Below are 26,074 nucleotides of genomic sequence, written 5' to 3'. Positions count from 1 at the left end.
AAGCTCCGCCTCCCGGGTTCACGCCATTCTCCTGCCTCAGCCTCCCGAGTAGCTGGGACCACAGGCGCCCACCACCTCGCCCGGCTAGTTTTTTGTAGTTTTTAGTAGAGACGGGGTTTCACCGTGTTAGCCAGGATGGTCTCCATCTCCTGACCTCGTGATCCGCCCGTCTCGGCCTCCCAAAGTGCTGGGATTACAGGCTTGAGCCACCGCGCCCGGCCTTCTTTTTTTTTTTTTAAGCATCATTCACCTCTAAAAACCATCCCAATTGCAAATGCTAATATTTCATGATGCGGTTGTCCTTAACCAGCCCACGTGTGTAGGAGGGCAGGAACATATGCAGAATACTGGGCGAAGGGGAAGGAAGTCAAGATGACTTGAATTTCCAGACTTGCCTTGGATATTTAGAAAACAGTCGTTTTAGATACAAGTGTACACTTACACTTTGAGTACTCCCCTGTCCTCTCTGACAAAGATTCTCTGCTTGACCAAACTTTAGTCAAGCTTCTGAAACTTCCCTTTGACCCACCTGTGCACTTCCTTATAAAATTCTGTTTTAGTAAAGAGCCCTGTTAAGTCAGTTTAGGAAGAACCCCCACCCTGGATATCTTATCAGGTTCCTCATCCTCCACCCTCCCCCAGGTGTTGTCTGAGCACCCTGGCCTGTCTTCAGCAAGAGTCCTGTTGGGTCAGTGTATTCAGATCCCTGCTTACCCCTGATGTTTCCTTGAGTAATTTTCCATCCACTGAGCCCCAGCCTGCTCCTTGGCTATCCGTTCCCACTTGTCCATGCTGCATCTGAAGTTGAGCCCAATCTCTCTCCCGACGCCATGCAGCAGTCCCTATAGCTATCTACTATCTCCATGGTTCTCAATAATGTCTGCTTTACTGTCTTCATCAAATTTCATTCCATGTTTTTTTTCTTTAACATCTTCACCATCTCCACACAGAAATATTCTCCCTTTAAATGGACATTCAGTAACTGAGAGTGATGTGGCTGTTCTATATTTAAAATTAACCTAGGAGTATGTTGTCTCTGAAAAACTGCGTACCAGATTGCCTCACAGATCACAGCTGAGACAGACGTCCTCAAGTGAGCCCTCGCAGGCTGCATAGGAAGAATGGAAGTGGGAGTCGGGGCTGTTCTCTCTTAATACACCTTGGTAGATACATTTTTCTGCCCTCCAACCCCATTTCAAGTCTGCTCTGATGGAGAAAAGTGACGAGAGCGAATCCTTCATGGGCTGTTTGTTATCTCACACACACACACACAAACACACACATACACACCTGGATCAATGCATTCCCCCTCTAGGGAATGCAGTTGCATGGATACTGCCCCACCCACCGAGGAAAGCTGCAAGTTTGAGCAGCTCCGGCTCTGGAACCAAAGGCTTTTGTTTAAGGAATTACCAGGCACTAAGCAGAGGCAATTCAAAACCGGTTAAACCAGTGTGGCAAGGAGACTGATTCAGACTCCTCATAGGTTTCTCCAAGTGTAACAGACACAAGCAACCCAGTTTCCTTTAAGGAGTCACAGGAAAGGTCAACCTAGTCAAGTGGTAGGGGAAAGACATCACTGGAAACCATTAGTCATGTGGATGACACGGGGCCATACCGTACTGAGGAAAAGCCACAATTGAGATATAAAGTTGCTGGGCATGAAAGACAAGCAGAGAAGGCTTCCCAGGAGAAGGGACATTTTAGTTGTGGCAAGGAGAATTTGCCAGAAGGATGGTTTAAGAAGCTGAACCTTTAAATAAATGTATTAAATATAATAAAATTCTACTTAGGAAATCATCTTAAAACTTAACAATAGGGAATATTTATTAGGACAGGAAAGAAAACTCTAAGATATTTGAATATATCTCATAGAGATGAAGAATTTTTTTAAAGACAGTTGTGATAACAGTTCCCACCAATATTGCAATACCCTGTTTATAACTGAATTAAAACAAAAATTATTTGGAAATTATAAAACAAAACATCTAAAACAATGGTCTCTCTACCTTGAAAGAAAGGTATTGCACAAATATAGCCTAGCTTACATATAAAGATTTCAAGCATTCAAATTATGCTAATGTATTTCATTTATTAACAAGCTTATTTACCGTTATTGGGTAGGCAAGACTGCAGGAATAAATGATTCAAAAGAAATGCTTAATAATTAAAAAGTGATTGTACTACCATTGGACCTAGCAATTCCATTCCTATATGTATAGCTAAGAGAAATAAAAACATCCCTATGCAAAAACTTGGACACAGATGTTCATAGCAGCATTATTTATTTATTTATTTATTTTTTATTTATTTATTTTTTTGAGACGGAGTCTCGCTGTGTCTCCCAGGCTGGAGTGCAGTGGCGTGATCTCCTCACTGCAAGCTCCGCCTCCCGGGTTCACGCCATTCTCCCGCCTCAGCCTCCCAAGTAGCTGAGACTACAGGCGCCCGCCACCACGCCCGGCTAGTTTTTTTTTGTATTTTTAGTAGAGACAGGGTTTCACCATGTTAGCCAGGATAGTCTCGATCTCCTGACCTCGTGATCCACCCGCCTCGGCCTCCCAAAGTGCTGGGATTACAGGCTTGAGCCACCGCGCCCGGCCAACAGCAGCATTATTTATAATAATTATTGTAAATAAAGATGGGAAACAGTCCATATGTCCATCAACTGATGAGTGGATAAATAAAATATGGCATATGCATACAATGGGATAATATTTGGCAATAAAAAGGAAAGAAGTACTGATACGTACTACAAAATGGATGAACCTTGAGAACACTATAATATGTGAAAGAAGCCAGTCACAAAAGACCACATACTGTCTAATTCCATTTATACGAAAAGTCCAGAATAGGCAAATTTATAGAGACAGAAAGTAGATTCTTGTTTGCCCAGATCTAGAGGGATGGAGATGAGAAGTTACTGTTAATGGGTAGGGGGGTTCTTTGTGGGGTGATGAAATGGTCTAAACATGTGGTTATGATCATGGAATTTCATGGAACTGTGAAATACAGTCTGCTCTCTGAAGAAATGCTACTGCTATCCAAAAAAACCCAAAAAAAGAAAAAAAAACCGCTTTCACTGAACAGGTTAGTTTTATATTTTTGTCTCAGAAAAAAGAATTCAGTTACCAGACAAAGGATGCAATTTCCAGTGACAAAATGCCAGGCCTAAATTAAGCTGCTTCAAAATATACCACAAGATCTCTAATGACCTCCAGTGGTCACGACTAAAATTGCCTGGTTTATGATACCTGAGCCTAGAGCACGACGCACAAAGTGGTTATAAATGTGACGTCTGGTCTGTTATTTTCTTATCTTGAAAGCTGCAAAGTTGGAGTAAAAGGAAACATAGCCAATGACTATCATAAAATGTCTCTTCCCCCTGATATTTCAACATTGACTGAAGGGCCTGTTTATCCGTGCCCTGTCTTTGCAGCCTCGTTCAACAGAGCCAGAAAGACGCCTGTCTCCTTCCAGTGACTCCACTGAGAGAGTCCATTAACAATCTGCTTTGCACCCACAGATGCAGGAGTAGCCGACACATGAGGAGGAGAGAAAAAATGACTGATCAAAAGAGACTGGCAGGAAAACACGTAAGAAAGAACAAGAGGCAAGTGCTCCACCTAAAATACGCCAATTTGGTCATGCACAACTCTCAGATACTTTTGCGGGCTATCTAAGACATCCGAAGGTTACCCTCTCCTGCAGCCTCACCACCAAGTTCTAGTGAAAGTACCTAACATCAAATGATGCCATACTTAGAGTTTTTCTAAACAAACATTAGTAAATAAGCCCAAACAACTTCACACAGTCTCCTCTGTAGGCCTGATGAAGTCCCAGCTCTCTCTCCTCTGGGTAAAAGGTTCATTCGAAAGGACAGTGTTTCAGAAACAGTATTCTATTATTTTTACCCTCATTGTTGGCCTCGGGCTACCAGAAATCCTCCAGACTAACATAAGGCCATTTATTTGGCATTGAAGGCTGGAAAAGCATCCTGCCACACACCTGCTACCAGCCTGGCTGGATTCTTCAGCCACACCCAGGCAAGCTGGAGGGCTCTCTAGAATATTTCGGTCAGTCCACACATATCTTGAATACCTTTAACTTCACAAAAGAGAATCCATTTCTAACATTCGTCTGGCTAGTTAACAAGCCACAGGTTGTTTTGAGAATAATGCCTGATATTTGCTATGCTAATTAGTAAAGTATCTGATAACTCAGGTATTTTGACCTTCCAAACTGGAGCTGGCTAATGACTCCTAGGGTATTCATTCCTGACCAGAACATGAGCTGACCCTGGGCATAACTTCAGCTCACAGATGTCACACTGTCTGTGCTGAGTGTTTTAAAGTAAATTACAGACATAACATGAGGGAAAGGGAAGAAAAAGAAAGAGAACCCTCTTGGCAATCCTTGACTAGGGCTGTATAAGTCTTGCCCAGATTCCTAAATGTTTCAACCACTGTCACTTGTCATATATTTTTTAGATCCATCCATTCATTTAATGATTTTGCCTACCTATGTCCCAAACATCCATTTGCAATATATTGTCTGTCTGATGGTTCCAAGGAAAATGTAATATGCTAAGAAAATGTTAAAAATTCACTGACTGAAGCCATCGTGTTTTTGCCAACATGAAACAGTCCCACCATAGTATGAAAGCGTTAAATCCCCCCACGGCTCCACTTTAGCCTCAAGGAGAAAAGGAGAAAGCAGGCACTGGAAGAGTCTGTTTATAAACCTTAAAATATCAATTGCCTGGTTTTTTTTTCCCCTAGGAACAAAACGTCTCTTAAGGGTTATATAAACATTTATATATGGTTTTCTTTAAGAATCAATGTTAATTACATCATTAGGCTACACTTACCTTAACTGTGATTTAGTGCATCTTAAAAAAATCGCGAATAAGAATTCTTGACGTTGCTTGTTAGTCCAGAGGTCAAACCAATGACTTATAAGAGCCACTCTTTCCTGAAAGAGCTATAAGGGGGAGGGGAGGAAGTGGCATTTTGCTGTACAGTTCAATGTTTTTAATTGCTAAGCAATCTTTAGACAATCTACCAGCAACCTCACTGCTAATATTTGCAGAGTGCATTACAGTTCACACAGCGCTTTCACATATAGAGAGAAAGGCCTCTCCTTTCAGGTTAAACTTTTTACCCAGGGATACTGACAGGCCCAGACTTGTTGGGTGGGCTGATGGGAAGGACTGGCAGGGATGTAATTATAGAGGGGCCCAAGAAGGGCCTCTGGAAAACAAACAGGTAATGATTCCTGGATCTTGTTTCTACCTAGCTAATGTGACAGAGTCCATACGTTTCATCTTGAAAACATATACGGGCTACACTCATTTAATTGTGAGAACAGGACCATTTGAGGTAGGTATAACTTCACTAACTCACAACCCTGGATCTTCATAGCACCCACCAAGATGAAAGTAAGTATCACTTAATAGCCAACAGAGACATGTCTCTAGGGAAGATATACATTAAGGACCAGAATCCCCCAAACCTGGGTTTCGGTCCAGCTTTGCTCAGATAGAGATAACAAACTCACTGTTCTTATCATAGGTCAGGCTTTAGCCCCAGCCTGGTCTAGTCTCCTTTCCCGGTGAATGAGGCTGAACTCACAAGAGCACCCGTGAGAGCTCTGAGCACTCAGTTCGCCTTCTCTATTGCCAGAGCCACCATAAGCCATTAAATCACGACTTCCTGAATTACCTTAAAATAGGAGAGGCATCCCCAGGCCACATGGAACCATCCAATTGGCACAGGAGGGGAGAGAGGATTACAGAAATACACAGGAACACATGCATGAACACTCCCAGCCTCCACCACCAAAAGCACCTTCTCATATCCTCCCCTGTCTCCAGCAACTGTGTGTCCTGGAGGTCTCTATTTTGTCCCTGGAGGTACTGAGTGGAAAGGGAGGCCATCTGGAGCCTCCCTTAAGGTAGGAGATGGGGACAGGCGTGAGAAGAGACTGTCTTTGGGACAAAGCTAAGTTTATTTTTGTTTAAACTGAATCAAAAGCTAAATTCTTTAGAGAGTTTTTCTTTAAAAATATGGCAACATGAGACCCAATATATCACAGTAAAATTAACCCTATGAATTAAACTTGTTCTACTTTAAAGTATGTAACTTACCTGTCTATTTAATGACTTGTTGCTAAAAGGTGTCCAGGCACTAAATCTTGTGTGGAAGCTCTCCATTTCCGGAGTTCTCCAGGAAGAATCCTCAGCTGACGTCTCAGCAAATTTTCTTCCACTTCTGGAAACTACAGGTTTATTTCAATAGGTGTGCAATTAAGATCACCTAGAAATATCCAATATGTTAGTGTCCTTATAGGAATTATATAATAGTAGAAATTCACATATAACATATAGACAGAATTATAACAATTCATGTGTATACATGTGTATATATACAATTCATCTGTGTATATGATAAGCCATACAAATATACACAAAAATCCCATGAACTTCAAATCATTGCAATTATTCTATTTTTACCTACTTTCACCCAAATCTGAATTTAAACAAAAGTTGTTTTTTACTTTGCTGGGAAAATGGGAAGCACTGGAAAGGTTTCAGGAAATGATACTTAGAAACTGACATGATTCATCAGTCAAGGAGGTTGACTTTTTCTTTACTTGGAAAATAAGAATTTGTTATTTTGTTAATTTTTTTTTTTTTTTAGATAGAGTCTCGCTCTGTTGTCCAGGCTGGAGTGCAGTGGAGCGATCTTGGCTAACTACAACCTCCGCCTCCTGGGTTCAATCCATTCTCCTGGCTCAGCCTCCGGAGTAGCTGGGATTACAGGTGCGCACCACCATGCCTGGCTAATTTTTGTATTTTTAATAGAGACAAGGTTTCACCATGTTGGCCAGGCTGGTCTCGAACTCACGGACCTCAAATTATCTGCCCGCCTCGGCCCCTCAAAGTGCTGGGATTACAGGCGTGAGCCACTGCATCTATCCAAAAGTAAGAATTTGAAGTACTAGAAGATGATATTCCACCTGCCCATTTTTCAGGACAGAGGTCAAAGAGAATATAAAGAAAAACAAAATAGGCTATTGTATTATTTATTGCTGCATAGCAAATTACTCCCAAAATTTTCAGCTTAAAACAACAAACACTTATTTCAAAGCTTCTGTGGTTCAAGAATCCAGACATAGTTTAGCGGGGTACTGTCTTAGTCTAACAGGGCTCCCACAACAACCTGCCATAGACTGGGTGACTTGCACAACAGAAATTTATTTTCTCATAGTTCTAGGGGCTATAATTCCAAGATTAAGATGCCAGTAGAGTTGGTTTGAGGAGGCTTCTCTTCCTGGCTTGTAGGCAGCTGTCTTCTCACTGTGTCCTCACGTGGCCTTTCTTCCATGTACATGCAGAAACAGAGATCTCTGGTGCTGCTGCTTCTTCTTCTCCTTCTCCTTCTCCTCCTCCTCCTCCTCCTCCTCCTCCTCCTCCTCCTCCTCCTCCTTCCTCCTTCTTCTGCTTCTCCTTTTCCTTCTTTTGAGACAGTGTCTTGCTTCTGTTGCTCAGACTGGAGTGCAGTGGTGCAATCATAGCTCAGTGAGCTGGGCGCGGTGGTTCACGCCTGTAATCCCAGCACTTTGGGAGGCTGAGGTGGGTGGATCACTTGAGGCCAGGAGTTTGAGACCAGCCTGGCCAACATGATGAAACCCCGTCTCCACTAAAAATACAAAAATTAGCCAGGCATAGTGGCACACACCTGTAATCCCAGCTAATCCCAGCTACTTGGGAGGCTGAGGCAGGAGAATCACTTGAACCTGGAGGCAGCGGTTGCTGTGAGCCATGATTGCACCACTGCACTCCAGCCCTGGGTGACAGCGAGACTGTATCTCAAAAATAAAAAATAAAAAATAAAAATCATAACTTTCTGTAACTTTAAACTTTTGGGCTCAAGGGTTCTTCCCACCTCAGCTTCCCTAAACACTGGGATTACAGATGCGAGCTGCACCTGGTCTCTTCTTATAAGGACATCAGTCCTGTCAGATTAAAGCCCCATGACCTTGTTTAGCCTTTATTCCTTATAGGCACTATCTGCAAATACAATAATGATCGGGGTGAAGACTTCAACATATGAATTTGTGGGGAAAGGGGATACATTTCAGTTCATAACCAGTACCTCTGTGTCAAGGGCTCTTATAAGGCTACAGTCGAGGTGTTTGCAGGGACTGCAGTATCACTGAAGGCCCTGAAGCTCATTCATGTGGTTGTTGGTAGGATTCCATTCCTCATGCTCTGTTGGACTGAAGACTGCAGTGCTCACCAGCTGTTGGCTGGAGGCCTCCCTTGCCTTCCTTGCTACATGGTTCTCTCCATAGGGCATCTCCCATGGTAGCAGGCTTCCATCACAGTGAGCAAATGAGAAAGCAAGAGAGGGCACACCAGAGGGAAGCCACAGTCTCTTTGTAACCTAACCTCAGAAGGGACATCCTGTCACTTTCACTGTATACTATTGGTTAAAAGCAAGTCACCAGGTCCAGGCCACACTCAAGGGGAGAGGATTAGATGACAGCATGAATAGTAATACAGCCTATCATAGTTTACCCTTTGGGTCAGTTCCTTTCCTTTCCCATATGCAGAACACACATTTTTAAGGAAAACAACCCCAAAGTTCCATCTCATCAATATTTCTAGCACAGAGCTCATGAGCTAAGAACGATTCACAAGGTCTCTCTATAGATACAGGTATAGCTCCCTTTGATCTAAATACCTTTGAACTAAAAAGATAAGTTATCTGGCCCTTGCCTCTGTAAACAATATATATCATGGTAGAACAAGGAAAGGATAACTGCAATAGATAGTCCCATTCTTAAAGAAGGATGACATATGAATGGATTCATAGCAATCCTGAAATGCAGCTACAGAAGACTGGGGCCCAGTGATCATTTTGTCTCCAACAATCACATTCTCCTTTAGACAATGCCAGTGATTCCCTTCTCAAAATTATCCTAAATTATGTATTTGATTCTAAGCAGTGCTATGTGCCACAATTATTTAGAGACCTTTTTTTTTCTCTCTCTCTCACTGTAGATATTGTGAGCCTATCAGGCTTCCTTAGAAAAAGCCAAACCCTACATCTTCCTTCCTTGAGATGTTTTTCCAACTCAGAGTATTGGCTGGGTACCACCTTGTTCCATTCAGAGATCCTAACAATGGTGTGACAACCATGCTTTTGACTGGTCCTTACCAATTGGCATAGTTTTCAGCATCATTTATTGCTCAAAGGTCTTCTCAGTTTTTTCTTTACTAGTTGAAGATGTGAATCAGTTATTCCTTCCAACTGTGCAAATCCCTGAGTTTTGAGACTCTCTCTGAATTCTTTTATATTCCTGCTTGCAAACCAGCCAAATATTTTCTGAGCTCCTCTATCTCTTCTAGTACTTTGACAAATGTGGCCTGTAGTAATAAACTCATTCTAATAGCATTCATTTTCTACCTCTTTGCATACAGTACAAACTTATTAGGTATATAATATGCCCTTTAATCTATTCCAGGCTATAGTTTTACAACTTTTTCCCACTGCATCACATGGATTGCCATCTTTTCAGGTCTTCCACAACAATTTCATGCTGTCAGACTGGAATGCCACATAATATAGAGTGTGTTGCTGTTGTTACGGCAACATCCTACTCCTGGAACCGATTTCTGTATCTACCAAACATTCAAGGAAGAAATTACAGTTACACAAAATCTTCCAGAGAACAAAAAAAGTAGGAATGATTCCCAAGTTCTTTGATGAAGTTGGTATAACCTTTATATAATCTTAACACCAAAACCCAAGGACTTTACAAGAAAGAAATATTACAAGCATATTACCATAAATATAGATGCATAAATCCTACCAAAAATTAGAACACCAAACTCAGTAGTATATAAAAAAGATCATATATCACCAGCAAGTTGGATTTATGTAAATTTTGTTTAACATTACAAAATCAATGTACTTCTCATTATGAACAAAAGAAAAAAAGAGAGAAAATTATATGATAATCTCAGTATATACAAAAAGTTTTCTTTTTGTTTGTTTGGAAAGGGTCTTGCTCTGTTGCCCAGGCTGGAGTGCAGTAGCTTGATCTTAGCTCATTGCGGCCTCAACCTCCTGGACTCATGCAAGCCTCCCACCTCAGCCTCAGCTGGGACCACAGGCATGTACCACCATGCCTTGGCCTCCCAAAGTGCTGGGATTACAGGTATGAGCCCCGCAGCTGGCCCAAAAAGTGTTTCTGATAAACCTCAATACCCGTTCACAACAAAAAGATCTCAGCAAACCAGGACTAGAAGGGAATTTCCTAATCTGAATAAGGGCAAACACAATAACCTATTAGCAGACATGACACTAATGGTAAAATGATAAAACTTTCTCTCTGTTCACTACCACTATCTTTATTTAACATTATTCTGGAGGGTCTTTCCAATGTGATAAACCAATAAAATAAAGTAAAATGTTTAATAATTTAAAAGGAAAAAATAGGCCAGGCGCGGTGGCTCACGCCTGTAATCCCAGCACTTTGGGAGGCCAAGGCAGTGGATCACTTGAGGCCAGGAGTTTGAGACCAGCCTGGCCAACATAGCAAAACCCCATCTCTACTAAAAATACAAAAAGTAGCTGGGTGTGGTGGTGCATGCCTGTAGTCCAGCTACTCGGGAGGCTGAGGCAGGAGAATTGCTTGAACCTGGGAGGCAGAGGTTGCAGTGAGTTGAGATTGCGCCACTGCACTCCAGCCTGTGTGATGAGGTGAGACACTGTCTCAAAAAAAAAAAAAAAAAAAAAAAAAAAGGGAAAAATTAAATTGTCGTTATGTATTACAAACAATTATCATAATTATATGTAGAAAATATTAAAGAATCTATAGATAAATTCACAAGCTTGGCAAGGTTGCTGCACACTAGGCTTACATGCAGAAATCAATTGTTTTTCTGTATGCTAACAACATTTAATAAGCAACAACATATCATTTATAACAGCATTTAAAAATCCAATATAGGCAGAGGCAGGAGGATTGCTTGAGTCTGAGTGTTTGAGACTAGCCTGTGCAACATAGCAAGACCATGTGTCTACAAAATTTTTTAAAGAAAATTAGCCAGGAATGGTGGTGCATGCCTGTAGTCCCACCTACTCTGGAGGCTAAGGTGGGAGGATCGCTTGAGTCCTGGGAGGTTGAAGTTTTACTGAGCTGTTATCTTATCCCTGCACTCCAGCCTGGGCAACTGAATGAGACCCTGTCTCCAAAACAAAAACAAAAACAAAATCCAATATAAATCAAGGTGGGACAAGTATTCCACATAGAATACTAAAAATTTTATCCAGACAAAATTTTTCAAGACCTAAAGAAGAGTATACATCTGTGAAGATATTGATTCTTCTAAATTAATCTATTAATACAGTCTCATGAAAACCCAGCAAGTGTGGGGGGTGTGTGTATGACAAACTGATTATAAAATGTGTATGAAAATGCAAAGGATCAAGACTAGCAAAGACAACTTTAAAAAGAACAAAGTGGTTGGACTTACTCTACTTGATATCAGGACTTATTATAAAGCTAGTGTAAATAACAGCATGAGATATTGGCGCAAGAATAAACAAATAAACCAATGGAACAGAGCAATTATTCCAGAAACAGACCCACATACATATGGACACTTGACCTATGACAAGGATGGCACTGCAGAGCAGTGGGATAGGATGGCTCCAGTCAGTAACACATGTGGTATAACAACTGCCCAGCTGGACCCAGCTCACCCTTAGAACTATGAGAAATAATAAATGATTATTGTTTGAAACCATTAAATTTTGGGATGGTTTGATATCCAGCAATAACAAAAAAAATTGGTACCTGGCAGTAGAGTATTGCTATAATATAACTTAAAACATATGATACTGGCGTTGAGACTGGGAAGCAAGTGGAAATTAAAAGGGCGTGGAGGAGATGGTGTAGTGGAGTCTACAGAAAGGCTAGTCAGAAGATGACTGGCATTATGTAGCAGTGGAAAGTTTAGTAACACTGTTACCTGCACTAATGTGGAGGATAGAAAATGTGTCAATGAATTTATAGACCTGGCTAAAGAAATTCTGAGCAGGATGTAGAAAGTGCTGATTGGCTCCTTTAGCTGTCCAAGGTGAGAGATATGAATTAACTTAAAAAATCTGTTTAGTCTTGGGGCAAATTTTAATGATAAAGAATATCTAGGCCGGGTCCGGTGGCTCATGCCTGTAATCCTAGCACTTTGGGAGGCTCAGACAGGCAAATTGCTTGAGCTCGGGAGTTTGAGACAAGCTTGGGCAACATGGCAAAACCCTGTCTCTAAAAAAAAATACAACCATTAGTAGGGTAAAAGAAAACAAAAATTACCCCTGGGACAGCAAGACCAACCCTTCCTCTCTCCCTTCCTCCTCAGCGTACTCAACATGAAGATGATGAGGATGAAGACCTTTGTGATGATCCACTTCCACTTAATGAACAGTGAATATATTTTCTCTTCCTTATGACTTTCTTAATAACATTTTCTTTTCTCTAGTTTACTTCATTGAGAGAATACAGTATATAATATGCATAACATACATTATACGTTAATCGGCTGTGTTATCAGTAAGGCTTCCAGTCAACAGTAGGCCATGACTAGTTAAGTTTTGGGGGAGTCAAAAGTTACGCATGGCCAGGTGCAGTGGCTCACGACTGTAATCCCAGCACTTTGGGAGGCTGAGGTGGGCAGATCACCTGAGGTTAGGAGTTTGAGACCAGCCTGGCCAACATGGCAAAACCCCATCTCTACTAAAAATATAAAAATTAGCTGGGCGTGGTGGTGGGCACCTGTAATCCTAGCTACTCGAGAGGCCAAGACAGGAGAATCGCTTGAACCCAGGAGGCGGAGGTGGCAGTGAGTTGAGATTTCACCACTGCGCTCTAGCCTGGGGGACAGAGCGTGGCTCCATCTCAAAAAAAAAAAAAAAAAAAAAAAGCGTGAATTTTCAGCTGCACAGGGGATATGTGCCTCTAACTCCCACATTGGTCAAGGGTCAACTATAAAAGAGTTTTAAAGAATCTTAAAGTCTTTGTCCCATAGCACCCCAATCCATAGCCCAAAGCAGAAAAGGACCTATCTCAAAGAATCTTGTGGATATAGCTTTTGTCTAATAGAATAAATTACAATTGCACACATACAAAGCCCACAGAATTGTCAAGAGGCTTGTTCTCATGAAAGCATGGCCAGCTTGAAATAAGAAGGACCAAGAAATTTTGAAATAAAAAGTCTCTAAGCCACCATTTTAAGCTGGGTGTCTAGGGAAACAGATAACGTGTCTTTTGAGCTCACAGGTCTCCAGATTGACAGGAGTGATGAACAAGGAGCCTCATTTGCAACTGGACCTGATGGAGATCACAAGAGACCGGGCTTCAAGCTTCATACCATAATTGGAAGACACTATGGTGGTGTCTTGGTGTGAAATAAATATATTTTGTGTGCTGCAAGTAAGAATTGTGGCCAGAAGGAGGAACACGGTATATTGTCTGTGCCCATGGCCAGGAACAATTGCTCCCATCCCTGTACCCACATACCAGTTCTCTATCAAAAGGTGGAGTCTATTCTTCTCCCTCTCCTTGAATCAATCTGCACTAGCACTGGCTTCTTTTAACCAATGGATATTGTGGAAGTGATGATATGTGACTTCTGGGCATGGACCTTAAGAAGACTTGCAGCTTCTATTTTTGCATTCTTGGAATCCAGCTGCCATGTAAATAAGCCTGGGCTGGGATACTGGATGACAGGAGACCATATGGAAAGAGCTTGAGCCAGCCCCCAGCTGTTTCAGCCACCCCTGTCAAAGCACCAAATGTGCAAACGAAGTCATCTTGGATATTCCAACTAAGCTTCCAGGTGAGTGCAACCACATGAATCACCCCAGCCCCAACACACAAAGCATAAGAACTGCCCAGCCGAGGCCAGCCTACCCACAGAATTGTGAAAAATAACACGTTTCCTGTTTCAAGCTACTAAACTTTGGAATGGTTTGTTATCCAGAACAGACTGACAAAGCCATGTGTTGGTGAGCATCCAGAGCTCTCACACAGTTGGTGAAAGTACAAATTGGTATATGTACTTTGCAAAACTATTTGGCGTTATTTCCAGAATAATGCCAAACTTGACCCAACTGGAAAAAATATACATGTGGACTAAAATATATCACCAAGAATATGCACAGCTGCACTGGATAGCTCCAAACTGGAGACAACCCAGGCATCCACCAGTAGTCCAGTGGCTAAATCTACTGTCATGCATTCATGCAATAGAATACTATACATAAATGTATAGTATAAATGTAGTCTGCTGCTACACAAAACAGTAAGGATGAATCACACACAGAGCACATTACACAGAGGAAGCTGGGAATAAAATAATACATGTGGCATGGGTTCATTTACCAAAGTTCTACCCTGTAGTGTTAGACGTCAAGATAAGGTTTACCTGTGGGGAGGAAAGAGAGGGTAATGATTGGGAGGGGACACAAGAGGTTATTCTGCATGCTGGTGCTGATGTAGAGAGGGAGCCCTACACTTCCCGCATGCTGTGATGCATTGAATGCTACACTCATGATCTGCATGTTTTTCTATGTCCTATATTTCAATCAAGTTTATAAAACGATATCATTTACAATAATATCAAGTACTACTGAGTACCTAGAAAAAATTAAGAGTGCCAACTTTATGAAGAAAATTATAAAATTTTATTGAAAAATACTTTTAAAGTCCTAAATAAATGGAGAGATATGTCTCATTCATGGATTAGAGGACTCAGTAGAGTGAAGAGATTAACTGCCTCAACTTGATCTACAGATTCAATGCAAGCTCAGCAACAAGAGATATTGGGGGTGTGTGTGTGTGTGTGTGTGTGTGTGTGTGTGTGTGTGTAAAACTTCAAAGCTGATTCTAAAATATTTATGGAACTTTAAAGGGCCAAAACCAGTCAAGACAGTCTGAATAAACAAGGAAGGGAGATGTGTTTCTAGATACCAAGACTAACTATAAAGCTGTAGTAATCAGATGATAAAAATCTTAGTTTGGGGACAGACAACAAAACCTGTGGAACAGAAGAGAAACTCCAAAAGAGACCCAGGTATACAGGGGCACTTGTTAGATGACGAATCAGAAGGGGAAGGGTGGATTGTTTCATTTATAGAAAATGGATTATCTGTTTTAAAAAAGAAAAGAAACTGGACCCCTTTCTCACACTATATACACACACACATCAACTATAGAAAGTTTTTTCATATATATAAAATCAATTACACATGGTCTGTGAATCCCCAGAAGACAAAATTAGAAACAGTGGATGATGTCAGAGAAGAAGATTTTGGCTCAATCTAAGTGGGAAAAAAATCACTCCACAGCTCTAGCTGTCTCCAGAGATTATGTCCATTACTGGAGTTGGTAAAACTCAAGGTGGACAACCACTTGTCAGTGATTTTCTAGCTGGGATTCAAGCATCACAAACATCTAAGTTTCTAAGCAACCCTCTGTTGCTATAAATTCCAAGAAGAGAGAGTACAACGTGGCTTGGTGTAGCTGAAGAAACTTTATTGAAGAGTCAAAATAATTCTAGAATAAGACATTTGCAGTGCCTCTGCTCTTATTACATTTCAAGAGAAGAAGCACATTTTTTTTTCAATGAATATATTAGGCATGCATCATATTAGGAACAATTTTAGAAATGTTACAGACGAGCAGCATGGCAGAGAGAGCACTAGATTTGGATCTCTGCTCTGACTCCCCAAAATTAAGGCTTTACAAGTGATTTACTATTTGGGCCTCAGTTTCCTCATGTGTAAAGCAAGACAGTGATGTGTCTTGGTAAACTATATTATAATGTGTTGTTCAGATAAAAACTTCTTAGCAATGTGGGAAATTAAATACCTCCTTCTGAATCAACACTAAATGAAAACAAATTCTTAGTTTCATAAGATGCCCAGCTGTTGTTACATGAAATCCCTCCAAGAGCCAACATATGGGATTTTTATTTAGCAAGTTCTCAAAATTGTTATTACACTCTGTGTTAAGGGATTACTGAGTTATATAATGAGCTGAACATTACAGAAAGAATAGTCGCTGTCTCTGCTGGTGGGCTTAAATATGTGAGCATAGTATAGTATATTGTGTGTGTGTGTGTACATGCATATATGTACAACTTTGGACAGGATTATTTTCTTTTTCTCTTTCCTTTAGTTTTTTACAGTTGGGATTTCACTGTATTGTTTAGACTGGAGTGCTTTGGCACAATCATGGCTTACTGCAGCCTCAAATTTCTGCCTCAAGGGACCTCAGCCTCTCGGGTAGCTGGGGCTACAGGCATGACCAACTGCTCCTGGCTCAGGATTATTATCATTATTATTTATTTATTTATTTTGAGATAGAGTCTCTCTGTGTTGCCCAGGCTGGAGTACAGTGGTACAATCTCGCCTCACTGTAAGGTCCGCCTTCTGGGTTCAAGCGATTTTCCTGCCTCAGCTTCCTGAGTAGCTGGGATTACAGATGCACACCACCATGCCTGGCTAATTTTTGTATTTTCAGTAGAGATGGGGTTTCACCATGTTGGCCAGGCTGGTCTCCAGCTCCTGGCCTCAAGTGATCCGCCCACCTTGGCCTCCCAAAGTGCTGGGATTACAGGTATGAGCCACCGTGCACTGCCTGCCTCAGATTATTTTGATTATGTGAAGATACTAATTTTGTTGACTAGCTAGTCAACCCAGGGAGAAATGGCAGGCTGACAATTACTACTTCTTTAATGGAATAATTTCTTTTCTTATTCTAGCATTTTACATTGCTCCAAATAGTAGTGCCATAAGATATTAATAACTATTTCCCCAGAAAATAGAATCTGTGATTAAATGATTGAGATATTAAACTCATTTCTTTTTTGTAGGATGTTTTGGATGTTTTAATATGCTTAATGTTCACACTGAATCTCCAAGAGGGGAAAATAATATCCAGCATTTTCCTTTGTTCATTGTTATATGGAGACTATCATAGTGTGTATTGATTATCTAATGGGGTTATCATACTGTTTATTTAATGCTGCGTAACAAATTGTCCCAAAACTCGGTGGCTTAAAATAACAAACACTTATTATCTCACGGTTTCCATGAGTGATGAGTGTAGACATAGTTTAGCTGGGTCCCCCAGCTTAGGGTCTCTCACCATCCAAGTGTCAGCTGAGGATGCCACAGCTGGACTGGGGAAGAATTAACTTCCAAGCTCACATAAGTGGTTGTTGGTGGGATACAGTTCCTCCTAAACTGTTGGAATGAGAGACTCAGTTCTTCACTGGTTGTTGGCCAGAGGCTCCCCTCCCATGTGGGCCTCTTTATAGTTTAGCTCACAAAATGGCAGCTCACTTCCACCCAAGTGAGCGAGCAAGAGAGTAGGAGCGGGCAGGCAAGATGGAAGCCAGAGCCCTTGCGTGGCGTAACCTCAGAAGTGACAAGTAACACACCATCACTTTTTGATTCATCAGAACAGGGGTTTAGCAACCACAGTCAGCAGTCCACATCTGGCCCACCACCAGATTTTATAAAGTGTAACTGGGATACAGACAATCTCATTTATTTATGTATTGTCTGTGGTTGCTTTTCTTTAGTAAATTTCACTTATGAGTCTCTTGTTTTCTTATTGTTTCCATATTTATTCAGTATTTTTCTTCATTTACTTACTGGATAACTTTTTTTTTCTTTTTTAAGACGGAGTCTCGCTCTGTCACCCAGGCTGGAGTGCAGTGGCATATCTTGGCTCACTGCAACCTCCACCTCCCTGGTTCAAGCAATTCCCCTGCCTCAGCCTCCCGAGTAGCTGGGATTACAGGTGCATGCCACTGTGCCTGGCTAATGTTTTTTGTATTTTTACTAGAGACAGGGTTTCACCATGTTGGCCAGACTGGTCTCAAACTCCTGACCTCAGGCAGTCTGCCCACTTCAGCTTCCCAAAGTGCTGGGATTACAGATGTGAGCCACCACACCTGGCCCCTGTGGCTGCCTTTTTGGCTACAATGAAATTAAGTAATTGGGAGAAAGACCATATGGCTCAGAAAGCAAAAAATATTTATTATCTGGGCCTTTACTGAAAAAGTTTGTCAACTCCTGTATTATAGGCATCTAGGCCACATCTAAGGGAAGGGGATTCACATAAGGCATAAAGACCAGGAAGCTGAGGTCATTGGGAGCCATTTTAGAAGCTTCCTCCCCATAGTGTCTGCCATAGAATAGGTATTTGGCAAGTATTTGCTGAATGAATAAATGGATAATTGTTCTATAATTGCAGTTCAAACCATAACTGCTATGGTTTGAATGTGTCACCTCCAAATATCAGGTTTTGAACCTTAATGGCCAACGTAATGACATTAAGAGGTTGGGCCTTTAAGAGCTAGGTCATGAGGGCTCCTTCCCTTGTGAGCTGGAATTCAGATCCTTATAAGGCTTCACACAGCGTTCACCTCACTTGCCCTTCCACCTTCTGCCATGTGAGGGCAGACATTCCTCCCCTGCGGAGAATGCAACAACAAGGCATCCTCTCGGAAGCAGAGAGCAGCCCTCACCAGCCAACCAGACCTGTCAGCACCTTGACCTTGGATTTAGCAGCCTCCAGAACGGTGAGAAATACATTCCTATTGCTTATAAATTACCCAGTCTCAGGTTTTATTAAAGCAGCAGAAACAGAGACATGCATCTGCTAATTTTCCAAATTCAGGGGATAAAAAAGCAAGTTATTAGTAAGAAAAAAAACAAATTTCTTCACTATTAGGATTTGACAACTGTGTCACAACTGTGACAATTTATCAAGTCTGTGATCTTACTAGCAATTTCCATCATTATGTTTAATAAGTCATATGGTAAAATAAGCTTAGAATTGAATTAAATATAGATTTGACAGATTATTCTTCCATGACATCAGCAAATTAGAAAAAAATGGAAGCATTTTAAGGGACTCATTTGAGATGAGAATTCATTCTGGGGCAAGAATACTTATTGTACATTCTGTTTACAATACAGCAGTCACCAGTATCTCCTATATACAGGAGAGGTTCAAAACCTTAGTGTATAAAACCAAACTCTCAACCATTTTTTCATCCTTTTTGTGTGTCTTTTCTACAGAAGTGAAAATACTGTGCCATGAAGTTCTTCCTTGATTTTTTTTTTTTTTCCGAGACAGAGTCTCGCTCTGTCACCCAGGTTGGAGTGCGGTGGCGTGATCTCGGCTCACTGCAAGTTCCGCCTCCCGGGTTACACCATTCTCCTGCCTCAGCCTCCCAAGTAGCTGGGATTACAGGGACCCACCACCACGCCTGGCTAATTTTTTGTATTTTTAGTAGAGACAGGGTTTCACTGTGTTAGCCAGGATGGTCTCGATCTCCTGACCTTGTGATCTGCCTGCCTCGGCCTCCAAGGGATCACAGGCGTGAGCTACTGCACCCAGCCTCCTTGATCATTTAAGAATGATCTTTTTCTTCTACAAAGTGGCATGTCTCTACTGGAAAAGTGAATGTTGTGGCTGCCATCTCACAGCCCAGCTTTTGACTTCGAATTGAAACTCCAGTGTGGGTGATGCAAAACTGGAGGCCCCTTTGTTACCTCACTCTGTAAAGCAAGAGCCTAAATGATTCTAAAGTCTGTTGCAAGAAGGGAATACAACAGAAGACCCCAATCTATGTCTTTCCTCATTTGTAACTGGATCCAACAAACATGCTAAGTAACAAGATCAAAATGAGGAGGGGGATGTGTAGTAAATATTGTATTTAACATCTTAATTTTTGTTTGAGTGTCTACACTGACTGGCACAGCACTAGAAAATCTCTTCCCCCGTACACTGGCTCATTGAATCCTCAGATTCACACTGGGAGTTAGATTATAGAAGAGAAGAACATGGTAGAGAAAATCATCCAGTCGGCATGCAGTGGCTCACACTTGTAATCCAGGCATTTTGGGAGGCCAAAGTGGGTGGATTGTTTGAGCTCAGGAGTTCCAGATCAGCCTGGCCAATATGGCAAAGCCCCATCTCTACAAAAATTAACCAGGTGTGGTGGCATTCGCCTGTAGTCCTAGCTAGTTGGGAGGCTGGAGTGGGAGGACTGCTTGAGCCCAGGAGGCAGAGGTTACAGTGAACCAAGGTCCAAGATTGTGCCACTGCACTCCAGCCTGGGCAATACAGTGAGACCCTGACTCAGAAAAAATAAAAGAAAATCAGAAAATCATCCAAGGTTACACAGGTGGTAATTGGCCATCAAGTTTCAAAATTATACTAGATTTTTGTTCTGAAGTGTAAGTTTAACTTGAATATAAAACGGTATTAAAAGAAAAACTTCCGCTGAATTAAATTTAAAGGAGTTTAATTGAGCAATGAACAATTCGCGAATCAGGCAGCTCCCAGAATCACAGCAGATTCAGAGAGACTCCCGCGGTGCCTTGTGGTCAGAACAAATTTATAGACAAAAAAGTGAAGTAATGTACAGAAATCAGAAATGAGGTACAGGAAAAGCTGGATTGGTTACAGCTCAGCATTTGCCTTATTTGAACACAGTTTGAACACTCAGCCGTGTATGAGTGGTTGAAGTATGGCTCCTGGGATTGGCCAAGACTCAGCGATTGTTACAGGCACGTACTCCTAAGTTAGGTTTTCATTCCTGTCTACCTATTAAATTAGGTGGCAATTCATCCACAAGGATTCAAATATAAAAGTACAGAGTCCATCTCAGGCCATATTTAGTTTGCTTTAACAACTGCTACGGATGTATTTGGAAATACATTTCTATGTCGTGGCTGACTATCCTTTACAACAGGTATATTGATGAGAAACTCAGAAATTGACATTGGCACTTCTATGCTTAGTCAAAAGAAGGATGGGGCTTGTTGTGTGACAACCTGTGATATGGTAGAATAATAAAAAATATATATATTGGTCTTTGTCCCTGGTTCCTGACATAGAGTTCCTAAAACTCTTGTAGATGTGGATGCTAGGATAATCTTTTGTTCTAATATTTGGTTTTTGACCCCAGTTCCTGACACAGAGCTCCAAAATCCCTTGGAATTTCCTGGGTGATAGGAACATCTTTTGTTCAGATGAAGTGAATCTTGGTGAACCCCTAGATAGCTTTAGGATGGAGGCTGGTTACCAGGGAAACCAACCATGTGATTATGCAGCTGGAACTTTCAGCTCCATCCTGTGACCTCTGGGGAGTAGAAAAGGGCTCAAGTTGCGTGATCACCAAATGGCCAATGATATCATCAATTGTGCCTATGAATGAATCCTCCATTAAAATCAAGATTCAGGGATGTTTGAGATAGCTGAACATATGGAGGGGCTGAGAAGGCATGGAAGTTCCACACCCTTGGCCACATACCTTTCTCTGGGCATCTCTTCCATCTGGCTATTCATCTGTGTCCTTTGTAATATCCTCTATAGTAAATGGGCAAACATAAGTAAAGTGTTTCCTTGAATTCCGTGAGTCACTCTAGCAAAGTAATCAAACCGGAGGAGGGGCTTGTGGGAACCCAGATTTGTAACTGGTTGGTTAATCATAAACAACATATAGTCACAACCTGGGACTTGAGATTGGCATTTGAAGTGGGGGACAGTCTTTTGGGACTGAGCCCTTAACCTGTGGGATCTGACACTAACTCCAGGTACACAGTGACAGAGCTGGGTTAAATTATAGGACATGGAGTTGGTGGCCACTGGAGAATTCGTTGTCGGTGGGAAGAAATTCCCACACGTTTTGGTGACAAGAGGTGAAGGGCAGTATGGAGTGTGTGAGAGTAAAGAGAAAAGAGAGTTTTGTTGTTGTTGTTGTTGTTTTTCCCACTCAGAAAAATCAAAGCCCAATTAAAAGATGAAATGGCTGAACAATTGCCAGCCCATATAGAGAGCTAAAGCCTCACTGGGATCACACATGATGTCAATTAACTGTGTTTCCACAGGTGATCCGTTACACAGGTGGAGAAATGCAAGTTAGTCTGGTCCTTCTCCACTACAGTAGACAGAGTGGCTTAGAAATTAAAACATTGCTCCTTGGCAGAGGTATGTACCTACATTCGCATACTTCTGCAATTCACACATACAAATTGTGCAATGATTCCTTTATTTGATTATCAAAAATTTACTTCCTTAAATATGCCTCCAAAAAGGTTATCTGGTTCTAAAGATTGCACAAAAAAAAAAAACGGGAGTAGAAGAAAAGTGTGATTGGTGAAAAAGCAGAAATGAAAGACAATTCCAGTTGAGTTAAATGTTCCACATTTAGGGCATGTAAAGATACATGCCAGTATATAATTTTTATTAAGTACACACTAAGCAATGGATAATGAAAATAATGGCGTGTTTTGAGGAAACCTGGGCTATTGATAGTACAGGTGGTGACAGAAAATACCATACTTGTGCTGGTATTTTGAAATGGTAGATGTGCTCACTGATTTATAAGTTTAAAGCTATAAAATTAAAGCACGCTGTAACAAACAAGATGCAACTGTTGCTATAAAACTTCCAAGTCTTTAACCCTTCTTCCTCCCACTGAAATAATTGTTTTTAGAGCATGATTTTTGAGGTTTCTGTGGAGCACAAATGCCAGTTCCTGCAGAACAGACTGTAGCAGGCTTGCATACAATTGCATGGGTTGCAGTGAACTTTAATACTGATGATGTCAGGATATTCTGTTCTGATACATATGCAAAGTTTATTAATAAGCACAGCATCGGTATTTTTAAATCGGTAAATATTTTAAAGTACCACTGTTTTATTTGTCCTGTTCGTCAAATCTTAGCATATTAACTCTTAGAGCTATCCTTACAACCACGACCTGTATTCACAGTAGATTTTTTGTATTTCTCCTTCATTCCCCCAACCCAGCCCCCACCCTACTGCCTACATTTTTGGACCCCATAGGAGGAAAGGGGGCAAGAACTGTCAGAAGGAAGAAGGCCTATGAAAATCAGCGTTTTCCAAAGTGCTCAAGAACTTTACTTCGATCCCAAATCAGTTCTCTGGAGGAGGTAAGAGTTTATTTGCGATGGCCCCATGCAAACCCTACCCTACGCGCGGATTTTGTTCCTCCCCAGAGCCTCCTGAGAGTCTTGGTTAATTCCAAAGCTGCTAAGGGACTCCAGGGTCCCGGAGGGAGGGCCCTGCGCCCCTCAGCGCTGCTTAGGGTCTTCCTGGGCGGCTGCACTGGGAAACTAAGCCGGCCCAGGCGATGTGCCCCGGGCGGCCCCAAGAAAAAGAGGAGCGGCTCAGAAGCCACGGGCTTTACCTCTGGGAAGTGGCCAGGAGGCCCGGCATGGTGGCGGCTGTCTCCTCTTGAAACCGTGCAGTGAAAATCGAGTGCGCCCTCTCCGGCCCGCAGCTCCGGAGAGGGGTGGGGCAGGGACAGGGTCATCTCCATAGGGACCCAACAACACTGAGCCGCCACCCCGCCCCAGCGGCCGACCTGGACCTCCCCAGCTGCAGTGTGCAGAGCCGCCCGCCCCGTGCGGGCCACCGCCCTTCTCTCCGCAGTTGCAGCGCGAGGCCAGCTAGGTTCGGGTCCCGGCTCCTTTCCCCATCCCCAGGGAGCTTGCCGTGGGAAAAAGCTTTCGTGGGGTCCCGTGGGTCGCGGCACGTCTCGGAAGCCCTACGAGGTGTCCAGCAGAGGTGCTAGACCCAAGGCCGTGGGACCCCAAGAAGAGACTCGGACACTGAAGCCAACGTTTGCTTGATCTCAAACAAAGCCAGCGATGTTAATTAAGGCTGTGTGATGAGGAAAGTGGAGTTTCTTATTTGTTGTCATGTTCATCTTCAGCAGATCCTCAGAAAATGTTAATATTTACTGCAGAAGTACCAAGTTCAGCATTATACAGGAGGTACAAAAACAAAATCGCAAAAACAAAACCAAAAAACCCTTCCTCATTAGTTTCTGGTCAAAATGTCTTTTAAGTATTTATTGTGAAGCCTGTTTTTTTTTTCTTTTGTATGTAATAGTTATGGCCATGAAAAGATGCTCACAATACATTACGTATAAAAAGCAGCTTAGAAAACCACCAGAATGGTACGATTTATTTTTTTTGCAACATGTTTAAGAAATCTGGGAGTATGTACACAAATAGGTTAAATGGTTTGCTCTGGTAGTTCAAAAAATCATCTGTAATTCAATTTTTTCTACAATGAATAAGCAACATCTATGTAATAAAAAAGTTTCATTCTAGTAAAGTTTCTTATGAGAGATGGCATCTTGCTATGCTGCCTAGGCTGGAGTGCACTATAGCCTAGGCAGCATAGCAACATCATTGTGCGCTATATTTTTATTTTTATTTCAAATACATTTTTCTTTTTCATCTGTATGCCAGTAAAATCATCATCATGCACTATAGCCTAGAACTCCTAGGCTCAAGCAATCCTCCTGCCTCAGCCGCCAGAGTAGCTGAAAGTACTGGTGCCTGTCACCAAACCAGGCCCTAAATTTTATTCTAATACAGGCACCGCATTTTTTCCTGTTGCCTTGGATATGTGTTTAAGGAGTGTGAAAGGATACAAATTAGATAAGCTAATATTTCACTACCTGGGACCCATCTGGGGCCCTGTGACACAAAGGGCAAATGAACCAAGTGAATAAACAAGGTCAATCCACTGCTCTGTCACAACCCACAGGAATCAGCTTTTTGCTTTACTCTATCTCAGGACCAATCCAAGAAAAATTTCACATGACAAAGTATCCTTTCGCCCTGTTAGACCCTAGAGTACTACTTTTTCCCCTTAAATCCCTATTCTCACAACCCAAATGAAGTTTCCTCCGTGACGCTGTAATTTTTAAAAGGGGTATTAAAAAGACCAATTAAATAAACTGATCAAAATACTTTGAATTCAGAAAGCCAAAAATTATTAAAATCAAAATTTGAAAAATATTCAATAAATCCTCTCCTCCCCTCCCCCAATTAGGTGCTTATTTCTGTGGCCTGGAAACAAGGAGACAGAAGCATGAGCATCTTCTGCAACACAAAGGTAACCGAGCTATAAATAAGCAAAATGTGTTCTATCCATACCATGGAGTATGATTCAACCAAAAAAAGAAATGAAGTATATGCAATCACATGGATGAAGCTTAAATCCTTGAAAACATCATGCTAAGTAAATGAAACCAGTCACAAAAGGCCACGTATTGTATGATTCCATTTATACAAAATGTCTAGAATAGAAAATCCAGAGAGCTGGAAAGGAGGTTAGTGGCTGCCAAAGGCTGAGGGGCTTGGGGGACAAGGAGTGACTGTTAATGGGATTCTTTTTAGGGTGATGAAAATGTTCTAGAATTAGATAGATCACAGTGATAGGTATATAACTCTATGAATCTACTAACAATCACTGAATTGTACACTTTAAAGGGGTATATTTTATGACATGAATTATTGTTTCAATAAAGCTGTTTTTAAAAGGTGATGAAATGAATGTTTACTGAGCATTGCTGGTGTCAGCTATTGTGATAGACATCTCTCTCTCTCTCTTTTTTTTTTTTTGAGACAGAGTGTTGCTCTGTCGCCCAGGCTAGAGTGCAGTAGCGCAATTTCGACTCACTGCAACCTCTGCCTCCTGGGTTCAAGCAAGTCTTGTGTCTCAGGCTCCCTGGTAGCTGGGATTACAGGAGCCCACCACCACGTCCAGCTAATTTGTGTGTATGTGTTTTTAGTAGAGGTGGGGTTTCACCATGTTGGCCAGGCTGGGTCTTGAACCCCTGACCTCAAGTGATCCACCTGCCACAGCCTCCCAAAGTGTTGGTATTACAGGCGTGAGCCACCGCGCCCGGCCTGTGCTAAGCATCCTATACATCCTTTTTCACTTACTCCCCATATAACCACTACCAACTTGGTTACTGACCTCATTTTCTAGATTACAAAAAAAAAAAAAACCCAACCTGAGTAAACGTGCATGAACACAAAGCTAAGCGGGGGCATAACGGGGATTCAAATTAAGGTCTAAGTAACTTTAAAGCTCACATTCTTTCATCACACCAGTATTTAAATGTACACAAGGTACAGAATTT

The 26,074-nt window shown here is 41.7% G+C and overlaps 1 protein-coding gene across 1 annotated transcript in view; it reads right to left on the bottom strand.

The window, feature by feature from the left end:
- The window catches only part of ECT2L (epithelial cell transforming 2 like), a 112,269-nt gene extending 88,842 nt beyond the window's left edge, over positions 1-23,427 (bottom strand). The window contains exons 1-3 of the mRNA XM_025383344.1: positions 23,318-23,427; positions 6,149-6,317; positions 4,871-4,983 (exon numbers count right to left, since the gene is read on the bottom strand). Of these exons, the coding sequence (XP_025239129.1) occupies positions 4,871-4,983; positions 6,149-6,214 (179 nt within the window). The 5' untranslated portion in view covers positions 6,215-6,317; positions 23,318-23,427. The remainder of the gene's footprint in view (positions 1-4,870; positions 4,984-6,148; positions 6,318-23,317) is intronic.
- Positions 23,428-26,074: the final 2,647 nt, after the last annotated feature.

This window comes from Theropithecus gelada, chromosome 4, assembly GCF_003255815.1.
Source record: "Theropithecus gelada isolate Dixy chromosome 4, Tgel_1.0, whole genome shotgun sequence".
Classification (NCBI taxonomy): Eukaryota; Metazoa; Chordata; class Mammalia; order Primates; family Cercopithecidae; genus Theropithecus; species Theropithecus gelada.
Note: the sequence above shows the minus strand (reverse complement) of the source record. Positions and strands in the feature narration are given on the sequence as shown.